Source organism: Canis lupus, chromosome 10 (assembly GCF_003254725.2).
Source record: "Canis lupus dingo isolate Sandy chromosome 10, ASM325472v2, whole genome shotgun sequence".
NCBI classification, from domain to species: domain Eukaryota; kingdom Metazoa; phylum Chordata; class Mammalia; order Carnivora; family Canidae; genus Canis; species Canis lupus.
The window spans coordinates 26,151,684-26,174,334 of record NC_064252.1 but is presented as its reverse complement, the minus strand read 5'-3'; the positions used below and the strand labels follow the sequence as shown (position 1 = coordinate 26,174,334).

Sequence of the window (22,651 nt, the reverse complement as noted above, 5' to 3'; positions counted from 1 at the left end):
ACCCAAGGCAAATGGGGCCCAAGCCCCCAAAGGGAATGCATTGGCTCACAGAACTGGAAGAAGCAGAGGGCAGATCTGGGATTGGGAGAGAGGGAATGCTCAAACCATATGGTCAGGATCCTGCCTCTCTCCAGCTCTGGCCTCGGCCTTCGTTTGAGTTGGCAGATGTCTTAGGCCACCACGGAGGCAAGATGGCCTTAGCGCCTTAGGGTTTCCAGGTGGTGGCTTAGCCAAGGAGAGCCCTCTTGCCTGTGGTCCGGGCTCGAGGGCTGGCCCATCTGGGGTCCCCTGCCTGTCCTGAACTAGTCATGGGGGCTGGGGGCTGATGTCTACCGGTTGGCCGGGCCTGGGTCTCTGGGCCTCTCTTGGGAGCGAGGGTGGGGGATCTGGGGGTGGGGAGGGAGGCTCCTCAGCAGGAACAGGTCAGGTTGTGCCCCAAAGAGCAGGTGTCTGCTCTCTCAGCTCGCTCTGGCATGGCCGCACCCGAGCCCCCCTCCTCCAGGATGCCCCCAAACTGGGTTCAGCCTCTCTCCTCCTGGGGTGATGTCAGGACGAAAGTGTTCGCTTTAAAGCAAAATTCCTTGCCTAATTAGGCTCTTGGGAGCTGGCAGGAGGTAGTGGGGGTTTTTGTTGATTTTTCTTTTCTTTTTCTTTTTTTTAGACTTTTAGCACCGAAGCTGTGTGATAAAGTAACTGTGTAATTAGGAATTAATTTCTCACTCCCGTAAGTGAGGTCTTACTTGGGGCCTGAGGGAAGTCAGCCCAGTGGTTATTCACTCATACAGTGACCCCCTCTTCACCTTCTCTTTTTTTTGGAGCAGGCGGGGGTTTGTGAGGGGGTCTCCCACAGGTGTCATCCAGGGTAGGAGGAGGAGGAAGGAGGTAGCTTCTGTCACAGGTATCATTCATGCTAAGTGGATCCCTGAGTGCCTACTGTGTGCTGTGTGGGGCTGGTGTGGGTGTGTGTGTGGGGGGGTGCATGGCCAGCCCTGCCCCCTCTCTTGCCCCATTCTGAGGCTCACTCCACACAGTCTCTCGGGGGTCCCCATTATGTCCCCATTGTTCACAGCTCATGAATAGCCCCTCATTGGCTTTTCTCTATCTCCCCTCCTCCTTCACCACACTCCCTGGGATCACCTCCTGAGTTCTTGGCTCAGGGTCCACTTGAGGGGAACCCACACTACATGGCAGGTGTGAACAGAGTGTGGAATCAGCCAGAGCAAGAGGGGTGGATTCAGCCTGTGGTGTACGGAGGGGATGAGCAGGGGCTTCATGGAGGAGATGGTCCTGAAGGAAGGCTGAGAGCATGGGGAAGGGGGCAAGACAGGTTGTGTTTGGGGAGCTTGACAGGCCTGGGGTGATGATGTCTCAGACATGTGGAATAGGAGCAGGGCTTGGGGAGGGGATGGCCAGACTGGAGGGCCCTGTAGACCATGGTCAAGGGGCCTAGACTTTGTTCTGAGGGCAGTGGGGAGCCATGGAAGGTTTAGGTCAGGGAGTGATATAGCTAGATTTAAATTTTAGGAAGTTTTAGCTGACTGAGAAAGGGGTGTGGGGGGAGGAAGCAGGAGACAGGAGAATAGTCAGGAGGTTGCTGTGGCTGTCAGGAGAGAGGGATGGTGGTGACCAGTGACTGAACTAGGGCAGACTAGGGAGCTGTGAGCAGACTCTGCCAAGTTGGTGCACAGAGTCACCATTAGGACAGTGGGGTTCCTAGGGGGTAGATTTAAACCCATAGTTCCACCCTCCTAGCTATGTGATCTGCCCATCTCTCTCCATCCCTGTCCAGTGTACCCCTTTCTATCCTCTTCCCCTCAGAGAAGAATGAGAGCTACTGGATTCTTCACTGTGCACTTACTACGTGTTCTTTATTACTGAATTCATTTACACCCTGTCTTGTTCCCACAGACAGGAGATGGAGGTGCAATATAACACCCCCAAGTAGAAATATAGAAGAGAGGGTTAGAACCTGGGAGAAACGTTTAGGCAAATGGATCTTCTGGAAATATCTTTCTTGCTGCTAAGAACTCAGTAACTCATCCCACCTTTCCCCTTTTGACTTGATTGCCAGGAAGCTCAGAGCTTCCAAGAAATTTCTCCAAGAAATTTCCAAGAAATTCTCCACGAAATTTCTCACGGGAGCTTTTGAGTGGACACCATGAGGGCTGCAAGTGATGAGGTCTTGGGGGCATTTTTTAAAAAAGATTTTATCTATTCATGAGAGATGCAGAGAGAGAGAGAGAGAGAGAGAGAGAGAGAGGCAGAGACACAGGCAGAGGGAGAAGCAGGGAGCTTGACAGGGGGACTCGATCCCGGGTCTCCAGGATCAGGCCCTGGGCTGAAGGTGGCGCTAAACCGCTGAGCCACCTGGGCTGCCCTTGGGGGCATTTTTTGCAGTAGACTGCAGAAGGTGTGTTCCCACACTGAAGACCTGGAGGGTCGGGTCAGGGGGAAGGGCAAGGGCTGGGTCAATGCGTCTCTGGGCTTGCCAGGCAGTGGCTGCTTTGGTTCACCTCAGAGATGGGCACGAGCCTGATCAGCCTCCCATGAACTGGTTGGGGTCTGAGTGGTGCTCAGATCCTAAAGCTTCCTAACTCTGGGTAGTCATGGGCCTCGGTGACATTCACTTACACCCTGGGTCTCCTTGTCTTAGTGGAACGCAAAGGGAAATCTTGAGCGTGATTTCTTTTTTTTTTTTTTTTTTTTAAAGATTTATTTATTCATGAGAGACACACAGAGAGAGAGAGAGGCAGAGACAGGCAGAGGGAGAAGCAGGCTCCCCGCCGGGACCGTGGTGCGGGACTTGATCCCGGATCCCGGGATCATGACCTGAGCCAAAGGCAGGTGCCCAACTGCTGAGCCACCCAGGCGTCCTTGAGCCTGATTTCTCACCACAAGGCCTGTCTGTAGAGATTTTTCATTCTTGCTCCTGGCCAACCCCGGGGCAGGGTTGCAGTGGGCAGCTTCACTTAAGGACCAGTGACTCCAGTCCCCCACAGGTTCTGCTTGGGGGGACATCTAGCCAGTGAGGTGGTGTGAGGTAGGGCCAGGGGCCAGGGCAGGGTGGGCCTGAGGGTGCCCAGAATGGGGAGCCCTGGACCAGGGGAGTGTGGGGAAGGGTGCAGGGGGATCCAGGTAATGGGGGGCTCAAATGGGTTAACACAGGTAAGGCATGAGAACTGCCTGGCAGGCAGTAGGCCCTCAAAACCCATGTGCTTTTCTCTGTCTAGCCATCCGTCTGGAAAGCATCTATTTATTTTTATTGCGAGACTTTGTGGGGATGGGAACAAATCCTGGGCTGTCACCTGCCAGAGCTCAGCAGGTGTGCCCCGGGGCTCCTGAAACAAAGGATCTGAGTGGGTTCAGTCTGGCAGAGGCTGGGAACCGCCACCCCAGCACCCCCAGCAAAGCATAAAGTCAGCCTTGGGGCTCAGCTGTGCCCAGGGTGCGGCGCTGCCCCTGTTGGCAGGATGGAGGGAGGCAGGGCGGAAGGGGGAGGGTGGGCGCGGGAGGGGCTGGCTGGAGCTGGGGTGGCTCCCCTAGGCCTGGGGTGTGTGTGTGCCCGCGCCAGCGAGCGTGCACGCCCGAGCCAGTGTGAGCGCCTGTTTGTGTGCCTGTGTGCCGCCCCCACAATGCCTTCATCACACACGTCTCCCTGGCTGCCTGGAGAGCTCTTTCTACAAAATATGAAAATGACAGTTGGCTCACCCACGCACGGAATCCTCATACAGCTCCGCTCCCTGGTCCCTTCACACACCGCCCTCCGCACACCCACTGCCCTGGGCCCCACTGCCCTGGGCCGGCCTCCACCTGCAGCGCCCCCCCCTCCGGGGCTGCTCTCTTTTCCTCCTCCCCCTCTTCCTCCTCCCACTTCTGCTTCTTCCCCCTCCCTCCTTCCCCCTCCCCCTCCTTTCCTCCCCCTCCTTCCCTCCCACCCCTCCTCCTCTTGCCTCCTCGGGTCCCCCAGGTCTCCATCTCTGTCCCTTTTTTTGTCATGCCCCCTCGCTCTTCTGAATTTGGGCTCTGGTAGGAGTGTGTGTGGATGAGGGTGTCCAAGGAGTGAGTGTGTGTGTGCCCTGATGGCTGTGTGCAGGTGTGTGACTGAGAGAGAGAGCATGGGAACCGGAGCCTGTGCCCCAGAAAGCTGGGGGATGGATGGAGGCATTTCAGGCAAAGAAGCTTTCACTCAATTATTCTTCAAGCAGCGGGAGGGGGCGGTGGCTTCACAACACTTGGACAGGTTTGCATGGTGTGTAGGAAAAGCCTTCGTTTCCCTGCTGATGCTAGTGACAGGTGGAACTGGCAGTGGTGCTGGAGCCCTGGGGTGGAGGGAGGGGGAAGCGAGGAGGAAGGGTCTGGTGAGCAGCACCCGGGGTCAGGCTGAGACTTTAGGCCCCGGGGGGCCTGTCTTTCAGGGAGGGGAAGGCAGGGAGAGGTAGCAACTGAGCAGGGAGGATCTGGTGGGAAGCCAAGAAAGCACAGAGGGGACCCCAGAGATCTGCTTCCAGTGGAGACCTGGGAAGACTTCCTGGAGGAGGCAAACCACCTCCAAGGAGTTTCAGGGCTGGTTGAATGTGGAGAGGGAGGGTGGACGGTTTGATGAGAGAACTCAGGCGGTGGTGAGGGCTCTAGTGTCGTCTTTGCCTCTGGGTCTCTCCCTGGCTCAAGTGGGCACTCCTCAGCGCTGGGGGCAGCTCTGGGTCATTCTTGTGTCTGGATTACCTAGACTGGCCTGTTCATCGTGGTCTCTGGTGTGGAAAAGCTTCCAGGACTCTAGGGGCATCTGCCCGGATCCTAAAGCCTGAGTGAGGTTTCAGTGGACGGAGATGAGAGGTAGCATCCGGGCAGCAGGGGCAGTGGGCGCAGAGGCCTGGCGTGGCAAGTGCCAGGAGCCCGTGGGGCCGGAGCCTGGATGCCTGCAGGGAGCATGCTGAGGACAGTGAGGACAGCGTGCATTTTCCCTGCAAGGAAAATACAGTGTGACTGTCACACTCCCGGAGATATGGCCTGTGACACTCAGACTGGTGTGGTGTGAACCTGGCTGGGTGACCTGGGACATGCGATGTCACTTCTCTCCAGCTCCTCCCCTCACCTGTAAACCTGGCCAGCTCAGCCAGGCTTGCTGGGGGCTTGGGGGGCTCCAGGAGACATAAGGCCTGGGGGCTCTAGCCCTCTGCCCACAGCGAGGACTTCACGCACGCAGCTGCACCTGTGGTTTTGCCGTCTGGTCACCCCCTGGGGTCAGCCAGGGGTCCCCCCCCGTTCCTTGGTTCCCCCCACTAGCCTTCCCTGGTTCAGAGGCTGCTGGAAGCAAGGGCAAGAGCCACCTGGCCCAGTGCTGAGCACTCAGTGGGGACCCAAGGTCTCTGCTCCCGTGTTCCCTCTGGCCCCCTCACTGCATCTACTGGAATCCCCAGGACGGTGGGAGGCAGATGCCACCAGTTCCACTTACGGAGGTGGGGACAGCCCAGGCCACACTGCTGATGGGGCCGCAGCCGGGACTCTGACTCTGCTGCTCACCTCTCCCCTCCAGGCAGCCGGGGGCATGGAGGGGCGTGCATGGATGACTAGGTGGCCGTTGCCTGGTCCGTGGCCTGAGTATCCCTCCTGCCCTGTCCCTCACTCTCTGTCTTTTCTCTGCAGGATGGTCGAGTACTCCCTGGACCTTCAGAACATCAACCTGTCGGCCATCCGCACCGTGCGTGTCCTGAGGCCCCTCAAAGCCATCAACCGTGTGCCCAGTGAGTTGTCCCCCACCAGACCCTCCTTCGCTTAGACTAAGCAGCACCTTCCAGGGCCTGTGCTGGGCATGGGGATCCCCCCATGACCAGACAGATGGGGGTTCTGCTCCCACCAGGCTCACAGGCCTGAATGTGGGCCTGAAGATGCTGGAGGGTGGTCCTGGCACCTCTGAGTCCCGAAAGAACTTGAATGGCAGCATTCTGGGGAGTCTGGCTTTTCAGGGACACAGCTCCTTGTGGGGGTGGCTGGCAAGGGGGACACACGTGTAAAAAGAGGCTGCTTAGTTTGAGGGAGAGCCTCATGCCGGGTTTCACTGGGGAGGGGATCCCCAGGCCCCTCATGGGTGCTGATTTAGAACTCAAGCTCCATAACCAGACCATGCGCCCACCCACCCACATAAGGACCCACCCATCCGTCTGTCTGTCCACATGCCTAGTGTTGAAAGGTTATAACAACAAGCTCTGACATCTGCCCAGATTCATAGTTTCTTTTTTAAATTTTTTTATTTATTCATGAGAGACACAGAGAGAGAGGCAGACACAGGCAGAGGGAGAAGCAGCCTCCCTGCAGGGGAGCCTGATGCGGGACTCGATCCCAGGACCCTGGGATCACGCCCTGAGCCAAAGGCAGACACTCAACCGCGGAGCCACCCAGGTGCCCCAGATTCATAGCTTTCAAAGCTTTTCCATCCCCATGATGTCTCATGAGCCGTATAATCCCTCCACGAGGGAGGTGGGCTGTTCTCATGGACAACCAAGGTGAAAAAACCGCGACTTGGAAATGGGAAGTAACTTGCTGGAGAGGCCTCCTGACTCCTGGGCAGTGTCCTTCTAGCACCCTGAGTTAGGAATAGGATGGGGTGAGGAGGGAGAGGACGAAGGAGCGCCGCCTGCAGGGGTTTCAGCCCTGTTTGGGAGGGACAGGAACTTTGATGAGCACTTGCCCATCTCGTGTGTGGCGTTGGACATACTGACGGCTGACTTAACCCTCTCGACGACCTGTGTGAAGCTCAGAGAGGTGACGCGGTTGGCAGGATGTCACACAGCAATTCAGTGGCAGGACAGGGCTCTGTGTGGAGTTCCATCTGTCCTGAGCCCAGCTCTTTCCCTGGCTCTATTGGAACCCTTGCTTCTTTTCTTTGCCAGAGCCTCAGTTTCCCTGTCTGCAGAAGAGGGGAGGTCCCCTGGCTCGTCTTCCTCTTCCACAGTCAGAGTGGTCCTCACTCCCCCAATTCTTAGCCCTGGGGCTTTGGGGCTTTGTCACTGGTCTTTTCACCCAGCCAACCTCCCCACAGCCCATCCCCTGTGAGTGCCCCGTGGGGCTGGCTTGGGTCCAGGCAGGCCTGGTGGGACCAGAAGCCATGCTGCAGGGTATTTGTGGAGCGAGAGGATCGGGTGGGTGGCCAGACTGTGGCTTCATTCTGAGATGGGCAGGCCGGGCAAAGGGCGGAGGGGGTCCTGGGGGCACAGGGGTCTCAAGGCCACATAGAAAAGGTCACCTCCCCACACCGGAATGTTGACATGATGGGAACATGGGCCCCCCACCCCACCCCGAGGGGCCCTGAGCGCTATCCTGAAGGTCCTGAGGGAAGCATTGGGAGGCTCGGGGGTCGGGGGGTGGGGTGAGTGATGAGAAGCAAAGCGGTGGGGGCAGTGGGGAGGAGCAGTTGAGCACTCCACCTTGGTCCCCTCCCACTGCTCTGGGGAGACTCCCTTGGGGGCAGGGCGGGAGGTGCCAGCTTCTCTCTATCCTTCCCACCCCCACCAATCCTACACGGTTCCTTCAAGTCCACCTAGTTCAAAACCATCCCATTGAACGGATGAAGACGTGAGGCCCAGGGAGGGCCATGACCTGTCCAAGGTCACACAGCAGGCGACCTGGAGCCCAGGTGTCTACCCAGCACACCTGCCATGGTGTGTGTTCCCCTCCCTCATGCCCCACCAACCTCTACTGGGAAACTGGTCACACAGTGGGCTTCCTTCACAGAGCGCCCACTGCTATGCCTGGTATGTGGAAGTCGCTCGATGAATACGTGTTAAGTGGACATGCTGGGCTAGTGCATCGAGCAGCTGTCTCCTGACAGGGCCACAGCACCGTCCACGCTCAGAAAGGGTGGTACCCAGGGATCGTGGAGCGCATGGGGCACGAGGTGGGGAGGGAGGGGGGCTGGTGGTCAAACACGCTGTCCGAACTGAGACCTAGTGTGGTCCGGGGATTAACCGGGCAAGAAAGTGTTCTGGAAATGCCTGGCAGGAGCGCGGAGCATGGGTGGGGATGAGCTGGGCTCAGGGCTGTGGGTGAGCGGTGGTGGCTGGGACCAGGCGGGGCGGGACAGAGAGAGTGGATGCATGGAAGGCCCGGGCCTCACCTTGGGGAGTTATGGAGGAAGCCCAGCGTCCGTCAGGAGCAACCTCAGGGGGAGGGCACGGGCAGGGCCACATGTCTCCAGCCGTCCCCACTGCCGTCCCAGGGCAAGCAGAGGTGGCTCTAAGGAGGCAGCCACCATATGGTCACTGTCACCCCACTGGCCACAGAGCCCACAGGCCGGTTCCCCTTCCCAGATGCATGTGTACACCTGCTGGGGGTCACACACAGGCGTTTGTACATGATCCTAGGGGTGGGGTGGGGGGGACAGGATGTGGGTCTCTCTCTATGGGGGGGTTCTGTACATCGATGTGTGGGGTGCCTGTGGGTGTGAGGGTCCCTGTGACCACAGGAGACCACGTGTGTGTACATGTGTGTGCACATGAGGGCATGTGTGCACGTGTGGGATGCGTGGCGCCCGTGTCTCCTCTGGTCCTCCTTCCTCCCTCTCCTGCAGCACTGAGTGAGGAGCTCATTAGGCAGCTCTTGGCTGTGGAGGTCACTTCCAGGTCCCCAGCACCAGCCTGCCTGGTTCCCTGGAGAAGGGTGGCGATGGGCCCTGCGTTCCTGAAAGCTCCAATTTGGGAGGCTGCATGGCCCAGAGTGCCCAGAGAGGGGTTGGGGTCCTTCCTCAGGGGCCTCCCGCCTGGGAGGCCCAGGCAGCCAGAGTTGGGAATAGCCTCCTGCTTGGAGCTGCCTGCACCTCTCAGCTGACAGGAAGAACTTGGCCTGGGGGAGTGTTGGGAGCACAGACACCCCCTGGGAGCCAAAATATACCCGGTGCGTCCTCTCCCCCAACTCAGAAACCACCCTGCGCCCTCGCCTTGGAGAGAGACCTCAAGATCAATTCATATTCATGAGGAATTTAGTTACCAGGAGCCCCTGGTTAGAGCAGGTTGGTCGGTCCATCCCCTCCCTTACCGTAGGGGCAGCTTTGCTCCCCGGTGCCACATCCTCTGCCCAGAGTTGCCAGGGAATGGGTGGAATGGGGGTGGGATGCACAAGTTCCTAGAAATGCTCCTAGAGAGATTTGGTTGGTTGCTCCCTTTGTTTTCTAGATGTTTCCCTGAAACATTCCAAGTCCTCCGGTTGGTCTTTAGTTTCCTCTGCCCCTGGACTCACGCCTTTCAACAATAGCCTGTGGCTTTCAACGTTGCCACTAGATGGCAGGCTGGAGAGCTGGGAATTGTGAAATTATGGGTTATTAATTGTAAAACGGGGGAGCGCGGGTAGCTCCCCATGATTGGAAAAAGTATAGGAACAGCACGATCAGCCAGGAAGACTTAGTTGGGTTGTCAGGGAATGCAAGTTCTGGTTGTTGGCTCTGCCAGGAGCCTGCTGTGTGACCTGGGATGTCCCTTGGTGTCTCTGGACCTCAGTTTCTCTACTTGCACAAAGCAAGAGGAGGACTGGATTAGATGTGTGGTTCTCGACTTTGTCCGGAGTGGACAGGGCACCTGGGAGTCATGGAGCTGTTTGCAGACCTCCACCCTACCCCACAAGTCTCTGTCCTGGCCACTCAACCTCTGATGGTCAGTGGGAAGCAGAGCATGGAGAAGGTTGGGGAGGGAGGAAACACCAGATTGGGAGTCAGGAGGCTGGGTTCTGGCTCCTTGCTGTGGCCTTCAAAGTCACTGTCCCTTGCTGGGCCTCAGCGATAGGGGGCTGGACCATCCCTAAAAGCGTCCCAGCCTGGCCCCACTCAACTCCAGGCCTGCACACCTTGTAAGCCTGTTGCAGTGCCTCCCAAAGCCCATTGGCCACACCACTGAAATATGAAAAGTGCCTTTTTTTCCTCCAGCTAGAAACCAGGGCAGGCCCAGCTAGGCCCTGAGCCAGCCGAGTCTGTGCTGCTGGCCCACATCTGTACCTGACTGACCATCTCAGACAGACCCATCCAGCTCCCAGGCCCTGGTTTGGCTGTAACCCCCCTTTGCACAGGGGCCTTGGGACTGGGGACATGCTCCCAGGGCAGGGCCCATGAACAGGGAGGCGAAGCTGACCATCAGGTCCCAGCGACTGAAGCTGTGCTCTACTCGGGCAGGCTTAGGTTCTAGTCCCGGGGCCTCCACTTGCTGGGTGTGGGACCTTGGGCATCCACACTCCTCTCCCCGCCCTCATTTCTCCAACAGTAAGACCAGGTTAATAATACCAATTTCTATACAGTTTGGTGAGAATGAAATGCCATAATGTGTGTCAAGAGCTTAGCACAGAGCTCAGTGTGCAGAGAGTGGTCAGTAGGTGTTTACTATTGTGAAGAAGGTGCTGGAACATTGAGGACAGAGGGCTGGAGCATCAGGGCATCTTTGCAGAGGCTGATTTGGGGAGACAGTCACCAAGCACACAGAGGGTTGGGGATGGACCTGTGTGTGTAGAGGTGGAGGGGAAGAGCCGGCTGGAAGTGTTGGCTGGGGAGGGGACTGCACATCAGGGGCAGGTGGGAGGTGAACTTTCCATATCTCCTGGGGATTTACGAAGAAGATAAGTGGCTGAACTCCATCAAGTGCTGTATGTGGCTGCTTCGTTTTGTTTCACAACAGCCCTAGGATGGTGGTACCATTGTGATGCCCACTTTACAGATGGAGAAACTGAGGCACAGAGAGGTTGAGTAAACTGCCCAAGGCCTCACAGCTGGCTGGGGACAGAGGCAGGGTTTGAACCTGTGTTTGCACGACCCCGGGGCTTTTTGCTCCTTTCTACAACCCCCTTCCTCTCCGTGTAACTTGGACGTGCCCTAGGCAGCCACTCCATCTGCAGGGCTTCAGGAAAGTCCCTGCTCACATCCAGAATCAAAGCAGAAGTGATGCCCTCAAGGACCCTTCCTGAACACCTTTCATTGTCAGAGCACAGCGCTGTGCGGCCTGATGAGGACCTGTCATGGCAGGAGGCAGGGATGCACAGTGGCTAGTACAGAGCATTGCTGCCAGTAGTCAAAGCTTGGCCCTGCATTAATCAGCTTAGGGACCCTGGGAAAGGTTCCTCTCTTGCTTCCCTTTCCCATCTGCACAATGAGGATGGCACGTAGTGCCCTCCACAGGAGTCTGTCTGCATGCCAACTATAGAACAGGTGCCCAACGACCAGCCCCACCCCTGCTTCTCTCACGGAAGCATCCAGAGCAGTTAGACCAGTGGCTCCACACCTCTCAGGCCTCAGTTTCCCCATCCCTAAAATGGAGTCCCAGCCCTCCCTGGCTAGACTGGGGGGCAGCAAAATGTCTGCACAACACCTGCTCCTGCAAGGTGCCCGCACCATACATTGATTGCGTGGGTTTCTTATACTCTTGGGATCTTGGAATTAGCGTTGCTGAAAGTCACGAAGACTCTTAGCCTCATCAAGCCTCAGAATCCTAGACTCTTGGTTTCAGAGATCCTCAGAGCCCTGGTTTCAGGATGAGAAGTCTGAATGATCTGGTCTTCGGTTGCCAGTCAGGCTAAGGGACTCTGGACTTGTGGCTGCCACCTTACCCCGCACCTCAGGCCTGCTCTGGCCCTTTCTGCCCAGGTTCGCGGGCAGCTGGCTCGTGGTTCCGCCTGCTGAGGACAGATGCAGAAGGCCCCAGGGTTCCTTCTGGGTTTCTACCTTGTGGGCATCTGTTGGACAGGAAGCTGGAGACTCCCTCTGAAACAGAGTTTGCAGGAAAATCTTAGCAGTTTCACATAAAGTGTGTGTTTACTTGGGCCTTAGGCGCAGCTGAAGGAGTCCAGGCCATACCTTGGACTTCGGGGCTGTCTGTCCTTGGCACCCAGAGGGCCTCCCGAGGCACCCTGCAGAGGAAGGACTGGCAGTCCCCAGGGGAAGGGAGTGAGGGGCGGAGAGTGGGGGCAGGGCGAGGAGGGAAGATGGGTGGAGGGGCCCGACTTCCCAGGGCTGCTGCCTCCGCAGAAGGGCTGGAGGTGGGTGGGCAAACATCTGGCCTGAACAGCTAGCGCTAGCGAGAACCTGACTTGGGAACAGGAAGAGAAAGCTGCTGTGTGAAGGGAGAAACAGAGAAATGCCTGCCGGTGGGGGCAGGACCAGAGCTGTCCTCCCCCTCCCCCACCAGCCAGCTCTAGGTCTGCTCTACAGATTAGGAGGGGGTGATTCTTGGGTGGGATATCAGGTCAAGGGAGTGGGCCACTATGCATTCATCCATCCATCCATCCATCCATCCATCCATCCATCCATCCGAAGTAGCATCCACTAAGGGGCCACAGCTCCTTCTCTGCGGGCAGATACTCAAGCCAAGACCTACGGGCAATGGGACGGGTGCTCTAATGGAGGCAGCAGGGGGCCGAGGGGAAGGGTCACTACCGTGTACTTTGAGGGGGTTTAACAGAGGAGGGGGAACAGGACATTTGAAGCATGAGTGGGCATTCTTTGGGCCACAGTGGGTTGGGACAGGGGCTAGGACCACCTCCCGCGGCCCGAGCACTCTCCCGGGATGGAGGGTGTAGGGGTGCACTCTCCTTGGCTGGCATTTGTTTCCAGCTCGGGGGTGGCACTGAGGCCACCTCCCCGCTGGGCTGGGGCCAGCAGCTGTGTCCTCGGCAGCACGGCCGTATGCTGCCCGGCCGGGCCTCCCCGGCGCCCACTGTGCGCCTGATTAGTTGGCGTTGGCAGCGGCAGGGACAGCAGACGGCCTCTCCCGGCCGCTCAGCACCCTCCGCTGCCCCAGCCAGACTGAAGAGGGGGAGCCCCTGGGCCGGCACAGCCTGGGCCCTCTTGCCCTCCGTCCGGCATCCTTTCCGCTGGCTGTGGGCTGCGCCCCTGGCAGAGGCTGGCGCGGGTCCGGCTCTTTCCGCTTGAGCTGGCCTGGCACAGTGGCTGCGCTAATCTGGGCTGACAGCTCCTGTCTGCAGAGCACCCCGGCCCTCCGGGGGAGATGCCCATCAGGAGGTGCGCCCCCCTCCCTACCCCTCCAGCCCCCCCCACAGTCACCAAGGGCCTCCTGTAGCAGGGGGCCTGGGCTAGGAGTGCCGGGGAAGAGGGGTGAAAAGGTTGAGTGGCTCCATCTGTTTGCCCCCCTGCCACCTGTCTCCTTCCAGCTATGCCACCGTCCTGATAGTCCCAGGCCACACTCCTCTCCCCTGAATCCCAGACCCCACCGAGCTTATGAAATGACTTCACATCCATGTACACCAGGCACTCCCAACTCCACGTGTCCAAACACAGTCCCGTGTTCCCGTGATGGCTGCTCCGTGGCTCTGGCCTCAGGCCCCAGACCTTGGAGATGCCCCACCCCCCACCTCCCATCACTAATCGCTTTGACCTTCAGAAAGCTCTAGAATTTAGCCACGTCCCCAGCCTCCACTGTCACTGTCATCTGGACCCCGCCAGATGTGGATTATCGTAATGGCAGGTGAGCGATGGCTGGGAGGGGCGAGGCAGGACAGAGAGGGACAGATGGACCGGAGACTCAGTGCCCCCCAGAGTCACACAGGAAGCCTGGCGTCTGGCAGAGAGGATGTGGGGAGGGCACGAGCCGGGCCACATCTCTCTTGGGTGCCCCTCAGCGCTCCCCATTTCTGTCCCAGGGGAGGGCAGGGCTGTGCTCAGGAGGCAGCCACCATATGGCCGCTGTCACCCTGGCCTTGGAGTCCACAGGCCTGGCTCCCCCATCCCGAGATGTGTGTGCATGAGGGTCACAGCCAGGTGACTGTACGCTGTCCCGCAGGCTGCCTGCCTATAGGTGTCCTTCTACCCTGGCCCCGCAGAGCCCCTTCTGCCCCCACAGCTGGGGTGATCTCTCAGACCTTCCTCAGACCACGTCTCCCTTCGCCCATGACACTCAGTGGAACAGAGGCCAGAGTTCTCACACCTGCAGGGCAGCCCTGTTTCCACGCCCCCTTGCTCACTTCCCTCCAGCCATACTGGCCTCCTGGCTGTTCCCTGAGTGCCTGCCTCATCGCTGCCCCTGGGCCTTTGCTGGGGCTGCTCCACCGACCTGGAGAGCTCTTCCCCGGATGCTCGCGCCGCTGATGCCCTCACCTCCTGTGGGTCTGTGCCCTGTATCGTCTTGCCAGTTTAAACGTACCCTATCCCTGGCCTGGCCTGGCCTCCCCATCCTTTCCCCCTCCACCTGCTGTTTTCATAACACCTGCCACCCAACAAACGAGGAAATGAACTTATTTATTATGTTTATGGTTTTCTCTCTCCCCCTACCCCTATGTGGAATGTCCACCTTCTGAAGGCAGGGGGCTTGGTCTGTTTATTCATTGTTTTAACTGATGCACCCTTGAGCCTAGAACAGTGCCTGGCACATAGTAGGTTTTCACTAAATATTAGTTGAATGGCTCCATCCATCATCCATCCATCCATCCATCCATCCATCCATCCATCCATCCATCCATCACTTCTTCATGGCCATCTTTGTGGGGAGTGGGGGAAGGCACTCTGTGCTAGGCCCTGGGCTGGATTGGAGGATGCAGAACCCTCCTCAGGGGCCTCACATTCAGGACACTGTCAATTTGGGAGGCCAAGGTAGGGCCATGAACCGATGAGGGCCAAAAGGGCAAGAAGTGCTGTGATGGAGGGAGGGCAGAGTGGGGGGCAGCTCATTGTAGGGTACCAGCCCAGCCCGGGGACCAGAAGAGACAACCCCTTGGCTGAGGGCTAAGAGAGGAGGAGAGATGGCCTTGTGAGTGTGTGAGGGCTTTCCAGGGCTGGCAGGGGAGCGGCCTGGCTGTGTCCCACCGGCATGGAGCCCTGCCGCCCTGGGGAGCGGACCCGGCACTAATGCCCAATAGGAACAGGAACCCGTGTGGTGGAGGTGGGGTAGGGCCATGTAGGTGGGGGCAGAACATGTGTGAAGGTGAAGAGTAGGGCTGTGGGGGGCATGTGCCAGCCTGGCTGGAGAGCAGGTGCAGGTGTGGCACAGTGGATGGAGGGAGGTGTGGCTGGGGGGATAGGCTGGGTTGAGTAGGGGCTGGCGGGTGGGATGAGTTTGTATTTTCCCCATGGGGGTAGATGGACTGCTGGAAGCTTCTGCCTTTGGGCAGATAGCCCTCTGAGGTATCCTGACCCTATGTTTTTCTAGAGAGGCTGGCTGGACAGGAACCCTTGTCTTCTGTACGTGAGGCCGCTGGGACCCAGAGAGGGCAGGCTCTGTCTCAAGGCTGCCCAGCCAGGACTGGTACCCACATTTCCTGTCCTGTGTTGTTGCTCTGGACACTCACCAAAGTAGAGACTGTACTAGATGTCCTGGAGACTCTGGGGTCCTCTTTCCCTTCTTGGCTTGGGAAGCAGGGCCTTCAGCCACACTCGTTGGGTTGCCTGGAGCGTATCCTTGGCCTTTGCCCCAGGCTGAAGGCCCAAAAATCACACTACAAAGGCAGAACCAGATAAGCTCATCCCGAGAGATGGGGAATGAGATCCTGGGGAAAGTCGAGGCAGGAAGGCTTCTTGGCTAACTGGGGGTGGAAATCAGAGAAGACTTCCTGGCAGAGGAGGGCCGGGCTGGGGATAGGTACAGAGGGACATGAGTAGGAAGGATGGTCTGAGGCAGATGTCTCTCTTGGTCTCTCTTTCTCTCCAACTCTGACCTCTATCTCCATTTCTCCTCCCTCACCTCTCTGCCTCTACCTCCTATGCCCGGTGCCAGGGGAGCTGAGGGCAGAGAGGAACCGGCCAACTTGCCTTAGCTAATTACTTGACTGCAGGCATAAAAGGAGGATTAGCTGGGGTCTTACAGGGTCCTCCCTGACTCCCTAATCCTGTGGCCCCTTTTCCCTGGCATGGAAACGATGGATTGGTTTTGAGTCCCTAATTAGCTAATTATGCCTTGGCTCAGTGGCCCTGGGACTCCCCGGGCCCCAGGGAGGGCTGTGGAGTGAGCTGGGGCCTGGCTCTGCAGATGGGAGGAGGGGTGGGGGGAACAGGCTGCCATTCAGGGAAGCCAGCCGAGCAGGTTTTGAGGAGCCTTTCAGAATTTCAATATCCTGGAGAACAAGGGAAATGTAATTAATTGAGCAACAAAGGCTGGGCTCAGGGGAGCAGCCACGGAGCAGCCGGGCTGGGATTGTGCAGAGCCACCTGCCTCCTCCCACCCAGCCTCTTCAAATGTGGCCGCTGGCCGCCAGTGCTGGCATCCTGCCTCTGTCCCCGTCCCCTAGGACAGCCCCGTCCGGGGCTCGGCCTGCTCAGAATCTGCCCCTGGGCCTCCCTGACCAGGCACCTAGCATTGAAGCCCCACAAGCCCTGACTCCGATTTGCAGCCACCCCCCTGCGTGGTCCCCATGCCCTTTCTGAATGGTCATCCCCCTGTGCCTCTGCCACAAGCCCCCATCATCCTTCAGGATCCAGGTCAAGTCAGTCCCTCCAGGAAGGGCCCCAGAGCTGCCACCACTCCCCAGGCTTGGTTGTGTTTCCCAGCACTGGTCCCCTGTCCCCCTGCTGCTATACTGCAAGCCCTTGAGCGGTTGCGATGCCGAATGGATGGTGGCGCACCAAAAAGGCCTGCAACTGGCTAATGTCACATTTGGGTGGATTTGGATGCATGGCAAGGGTGCTTGCTTGGTCTGTTTCTTTGCTTCCTTCCTCCCAACCCTTGGCTGCCCCATTGGGGGTGGGGGGTGGGGTACTGAGCCCTCACTCACCCTGGCCTGCTCTTAACCAGAGGCAGCAGCCTGCAAGGGAGCCCCACTGCTTTCTCAGGAGGAGGGTGACCTAGTTTTGTGGGGGAGGGAGGATGGGGTAGGCATTAATTATTGATCGGAAATCAAGCCACACAGAGCTCATGATGCAGATCTGCAATAATTACCCTCATTAACAACCACCTTAGCATCACCTCTGGAATGAATCAAAATCTGGATAGGACCCCTGTTCTCCTTGTTGCCATCTTTTCATCCTCCCCTCTCCAGTCTTCCATTCTTTCCTCATGACTTAGCATGTCATTCAACAAATGCTGGCCGAGCCTTTGTTCTGGGCTAGGACCCGCTGGGTTCTGAGAATACTGATGCAGACACAGGCCCTGCTCCCAGGAGCTTACAGCCCAATGGAAGAGGTAGGAGGGTAAACAGATAATTACACACTAGGGCTAGAAGACTATCTCGTAAATGGGGCCTCTAAGGTTGTGCAGTGTGCAACTTATACAACTGTACAAGGCAGCCTAGGCTAGGTCAGAAGTGCTGAGGTTGCCCAGAGCAGAAGAGAGAGGGATGAACTCTACCTAAGGACTAAGGAAGGGTAGGGGAAAGCTTTATAGAGAGAAAGTAGAGCTTCAACTGGGCTGTGGTGGCCGAATAGGGATTTGCCAGGTGTGAGAGATGGAAGGGTGTTCCAGAAAGAATAGCATGAGTAAAAGCACGGAGGTGTGAAATCCAGGGGTATATTGCTATATTTACGGAACTTCAAATAATTTGGTATTGAGAGAAAAATAGGCATAGAGGAGAGAGAGAGAGAGAGAGATTGAGAGAGATGAACCTAGAGAGGTAGGTGGAGTCAGACGTTACAGGACCTTGGAAGGTATGCACTCAAGAGTGATACACTAGCTCCTGACCCACTTTGGGGCCACAGACACTTGTGTGGACCTTCTCCCAAGAAAAACTGATGATGTCATACCTGCACATTTTATAGCAGTGTCGTAAGGTTTGCGGACCTCTTGCAGCCCTTCTAGGCAGTTGTCCGGCATTGCCCTCGTTCTGTCCCGGGCTCCGTTTTCCCTGGGCTGGCTTCAATCGCAGGCAGCGCTGCCCTGCAAAGGCAAGACAGTCCCAGCAGCTCCAGGCGTTCACCCTCCCCGGCTCCCCAGCTCTGCAGAAGAGGGTTTCCCTCCCCCTACAGTTCCCACACAAGTCTCAGGGCTGACCCTCATTGGTCCTGGCTGGGGTCACATGCCCATTCCGGACCAATCCCTGGGGCTGGGGGAACAGAATGCACTGACTGGCCAGGCCCCGTCAGGTGATCTCTAGGCAGCCCAGCCAAACCACCGGGTTGGCAGCGGGGGAGTGGGGCTGTTTTCACAGGACTGGGAAGCGTGGCGGGGCCAAAGCAGAGAGGTGGCCTGTCAGCTGGGGGTTTGTACTCCTGTGGATTCTCTAGTTACTGGGGTGGCTGGATCATTCTGCGTGGAGTCAAGCGGGATTGGGCGGCATACAGAGGGGTAATGAGGTCGTGATGGTGGGTGACATCACCCAGACTTGGGAGAGCAGGTGAGTGTCACAGGTGGGGGCCGGGATTGAGCCTGTGGAAAGGGAGAGGGGTGGATGGTGCAGATGGTGGTGTGGGTCAGCCCAGAGCAGGAGGGGCAGAAGGGAAGGATGGGGAGGTAGATATGAAGGGTGGTAAGTGTATGGGGGGGTAGGGCTACAAGCTGTAGGGTGGGAAGCCTTGGGGTTTGCTGAGATTGGGGTGTGGCCCAGAGGCTGGGGAGCTTTTGTAGGGTGGCTGCCGTCTAATCCCACCTTTGCTGAGAGGCCTCGTTTTCCAAGAGGGGAAGGGACTGGCTCAGGGTCTCATGGCAAATAAGGCAGGATTTGAATCCGGATCTCTCTAAATCAGAGGCCGTATGGTTTCCCTACCTGCAGGGTTTCAGGATGTCAGGCCGCTGCAGGATGTAACTGGTACATTCTTCTCCCCTTTCCATACCCAGCTGGAAAGCCCCCTTGGTCACCCTGACCCCCCCCCCCCCCCCCCCCCCCCCCCCCCCCCCCGGCCAAGGGACTCCTGTCTCCATTGCCATTTCCTCATTTCTTCTTTTCTTGCCTCTGGCGTGGCTGATTCTTTGTAGCTATTCCTCAGGAAGGAAAGGCCTGTGCTGCTATCAGGCCAGATCGGAGTCCGCTGCTGGCAATGGCTCTTCTGTGTGCTGACCCAGAGCCGGGTCTGGTTCTGTCATGCGGTGGGGTGGGTCAGGCCAGTAGCTCCGGCTGGCTGCACTGCTGTATCCTGACATGCTCGGGGAACCAGCGGCTGCCCCAGCAATGAAGGACATTTGGGACACATTCATTAGGCACCTACTGTGCTCATCTGGGTGGATTCTGGGCAGAGTGAGATGAGCCAGCCTCGGTCTCAGGCTGCCAGGTAACTGGGGGTTGTGGAGGGAATGCCAGACATGGTCTCAGGACACCTGGTTTAAATCCAGACCCTGCTGCTTCCCAGCTGTGTGACTTTGGGCAAGTTGTTTTAGTTCCATGAACTTCCAGTTACTTCTTCTATGAAATAGGGATAACATCACCACCCTCACGGAGTTGTGAATTCTGAAGGAGATCATCTTCGTGTATTACCAGAAGAAAGTTTGGCATGTAAATAGTGTTCCATAAATAGCTGCTAATTCATCCAGAAGCTGGTGGAAGTGTGGTAGGGCCCAGAGCCATTTCCATGGCCTCTGGATGGAGGGGCAGACACCAAGGAGAATGGCCGCTGATGGCCGCTAAGCAGGCTGGGAGCAGTTAGGAGCCTCTACCTGTGTGTCCCCACCTCTCCTCCCAGTGCCTCTTCCTCTTTTCCTGAGCCTACTCTCCCTCTCTCCTCTTGGGACCTCTGCTCCCAAGTCTGACAATCTCTCCACTCTCCCCCACTCACAGGTATGCGGATCCTGGTGAACCTCCTCCTGGACACACTGCCCATGCTGGGGAACGTCCTCCTCCTCTGCTTCTTTGTCTTCTTCATCTTCGGCATCATCGGCGTCCAGCTCTGGGCAGGCCTGCTGCGTAACCGCTGCTTCCTGGAGGAGAACTTCACCATGTGAGTGTAGGCTCTGCCACCCAGGGGGCTGCCAGCCAGCTTCCCCTGGGGTGGCAGTGGTGCTGGATGTTTTAGGGCTGGGTTTCCCTGTCAAACACCTGGTCCCAGTCCTTATTCCCACTGTGCAGAGAAGTCAAGCAATGTGCACAGGTGAGTTGGTGGTGGGTCTCCCGTGAATGGCTGGACACGAAGAGGAGCACAGAAGGCCACTGAGGGTCTCAAAATGGGTATCACAGAGTCTCAGTCTAACATAGGCCCTTAGATGCTAATTCAGCTCCCAGTGACTCTTACTTAATATACAGTTTTAACTTACTGGTAATTGGGAATGGGGCCAGCAGAGTGGAAGCAGCCAACTAGGAGGTCCCACGGGAGGGGAATGGACACTTAGGACCCAAGCAGACATGATGCCAACAGGGGAAAAGAAGACAGAAAACCTCAAAAGCAGACACAGAACCTGGCCCCATTACAGCACAGTCATTCCTCTTGGTGACTGAGTCATCAAGAAAAGGTCAGTGCTCAGTTGGCCCATTTGCGGGGATGAGCGGGAGGGCGGGCTACTCCTCAGGGAGGCGATTGGCAGAGCCGTCTAAACAGAAGTCAAGCTTTGGCTCTTGGAGGAGTTGGGTGGAGTCGTCTGAGAGATTTGACAACTGTGGAATCTCCACTGTCTTTGAGTGCGCGGACCTGCACAGATGCGTTGGGACAGGAGCATACTACCATTTTACCATGCGTTAGCACGCTCCTGCCCTGGGCCAGGCCCGGGGAGACAGAAATAGGGGAGTATGTTCATTCAGCCTCTCACTCGACAAAAGCCCTCAAGTGGCTGCTCTTGCCAAACCCATGCTTAGTGCTGAGGACACAACAGAAGATGGAGTTCCTGCCCTTGGGGAACTGGTCACAGATGCCTCCACGGAGTGGCTCCTGTGGACTGAGGACAACTGCAGGAGGCATGGGGATGCTGCAGGGGTTGGGCTGAGCTTTCTCCTCACTGGCCTGTCACTTAGGGAGATGAAGCTAAACCAGAGAGCTGGGGTGAGGATGGGGGAGGGGCCTGGCTCACCTGCCTGTTGCTGCGGGGACCCGTGGGGTACCTGGGTAGACCAGAGAAGGGGCAACATTGTGGGAAGGACCCTGTGGTGGTGGTGGTGGGGTCTACCCTTGGGTCAATCACTTGGAAGAGGTGGGCCGTGAGGCAGCAGGAGATGGGGGGGGGGGCACCTGCTTCTCCTGGTCTAGTCTTAGCGGATGGAGATGCGCAGGTGTGAACTCTCAGCTTTGAGGGTTCAGGACCCATCCAGAATCCTCTGTCCCTCATAGATCTTTCCCTAGGTTGTTCCGTGGCCACCCCCTTCTTATTATCCCACTGCAGCTCTGTGTCACCACCCCCTCACCCCCTCCCACTGCCCCCCCCCCCAGACACTCTTGCGTCATCCTGCTTGATTTCCTCTTGGCACCATCTCTGTCTGAAAGTACCTCACTTGGGAGTCTATTTAGTTCATTTTACTTGGTCGTTGATTGTCTCTAGACTGGTTTATTTATTTGGTTAGCAGTGACGAAGGGCTCGGGGGTAACAGGTGTGATTGAAATAATCCTGCAATCTGGCCCCATGTGGAGGCCCGGTGACAGAGGCTCGAGCAGAGTATTGAGCTCCAGGGCAAGCGTGTCCTCTCTCAAGCGTCTTGTCCCTTCTTCCCAATTCTGTCTAAGCATTCATGTGCACGCACACGACCGTTCACATCCCAGACAGGTTTTAAAGATGCGAATTGCTCTGACAGTGTGGCTTGAGGGTGTTTTCACACCAGTGTTTCTTGTTCCACGGATAAACGGCAGTTCCTCTAGCGGGCCCCTGCGGATGGGCCTCACATGGTTTCCAAGGTTCTGTTTTTGCATCATGCACGTGTGTGATCCGTGTAGACACACATGATCGATGGGTAGACTCGTAACTGCTAGTCAAAGTGTATGTATATTTTTATCCCTTTTTTGGTTAAGATAACAAATTGCGCTCAGTAGCGGGCACAAGTGTTAAGTGTATGGCTTAATGAAGTTTTAGGTGGACTTAATGAAGTCTACGGCAGTGTTAGGCTACCCAGAGAAACTTATGGGGCCCAGGGAGGCTCCCCCCTGCGCCTGACCAGTTCCTATCCCCCACACCCCAAAGTAGCCACCATCCTGACCTCTATTTGTGTTGCCTGTTTTTGAGATTTCTTACACTGGAATCCTACAGGAAGCTATCTTTTGTGTCAGCTTTTTTGGCTCAGTGTAATGTGTCTTTGAGATTCACCCACATTCTTGCGGGTGGCAGTAGTTTTTTTGTTTTTCATTGCTGTGGGTAGATATTGAGCAAATATACAAGTACTTATTTTTTTCATTCCACTGTTGATTTGTTTCTGTTTTTTTTTTTTTTAAATTCTTTTTGGCTTTTATGACTCATGCATATTCTTGAACATGTCTTTGGTGGCTAGAGCCGTCCTTTCTTTTGGGTGAATACTCAGGAATGGAACTGTGAAGGGGGCAAGTGTGTTCAGCTTTAGGAGATTTTGTCGAATGGTTTTCCAAAATGGTTGCATTAAATGTCTACTCGCAAAGTCTGAGGGTTCCAGGGGCCTGGCATCCTTATCAACGTTTGGTGTTGTCAGTCCTTTTAATTTTAACTATTCCAGTGAGAGGGCTGTGGTATCTTATTGTGGTTTTAATTTGTACTGCCCCGATGTCAAGTGATAATTAGCACTTTTCACATTCGTATGGTCCATCCGTGCATCATCTTATGAAGTGTCTATTACAGTCTTTTGCCATTTTTAGATTGGGTTGTCCTTTAATTATACATTTGTAGTGGTTCTTTGTATTCTAGATTTCTTCCCTTTGGTTGGAGATATATATATATAT

At 56.7% G+C, this 22,651-nt stretch overlaps 1 protein-coding gene across 1 annotated transcript in view; it reads left to right on the top strand.

Annotated features, from left to right (window-relative positions):
* Window positions 1-22,651, top strand: part of CACNA1I (calcium voltage-gated channel subunit alpha1 I) — a 112,267-nt gene that overhangs the window by 44,573 nt on the left and 45,043 nt on the right. Inside the window, exons 5-6 of the mRNA XM_049115065.1 lie at window positions 5,644-5,741; window positions 19,609-19,768. Of these exons, the coding sequence (XP_048971022.1) occupies window positions 5,644-5,741; window positions 19,609-19,768 (258 nt within the window). The remainder of the gene's footprint in view (window positions 1-5,643; window positions 5,742-19,608; window positions 19,769-22,651) is intronic.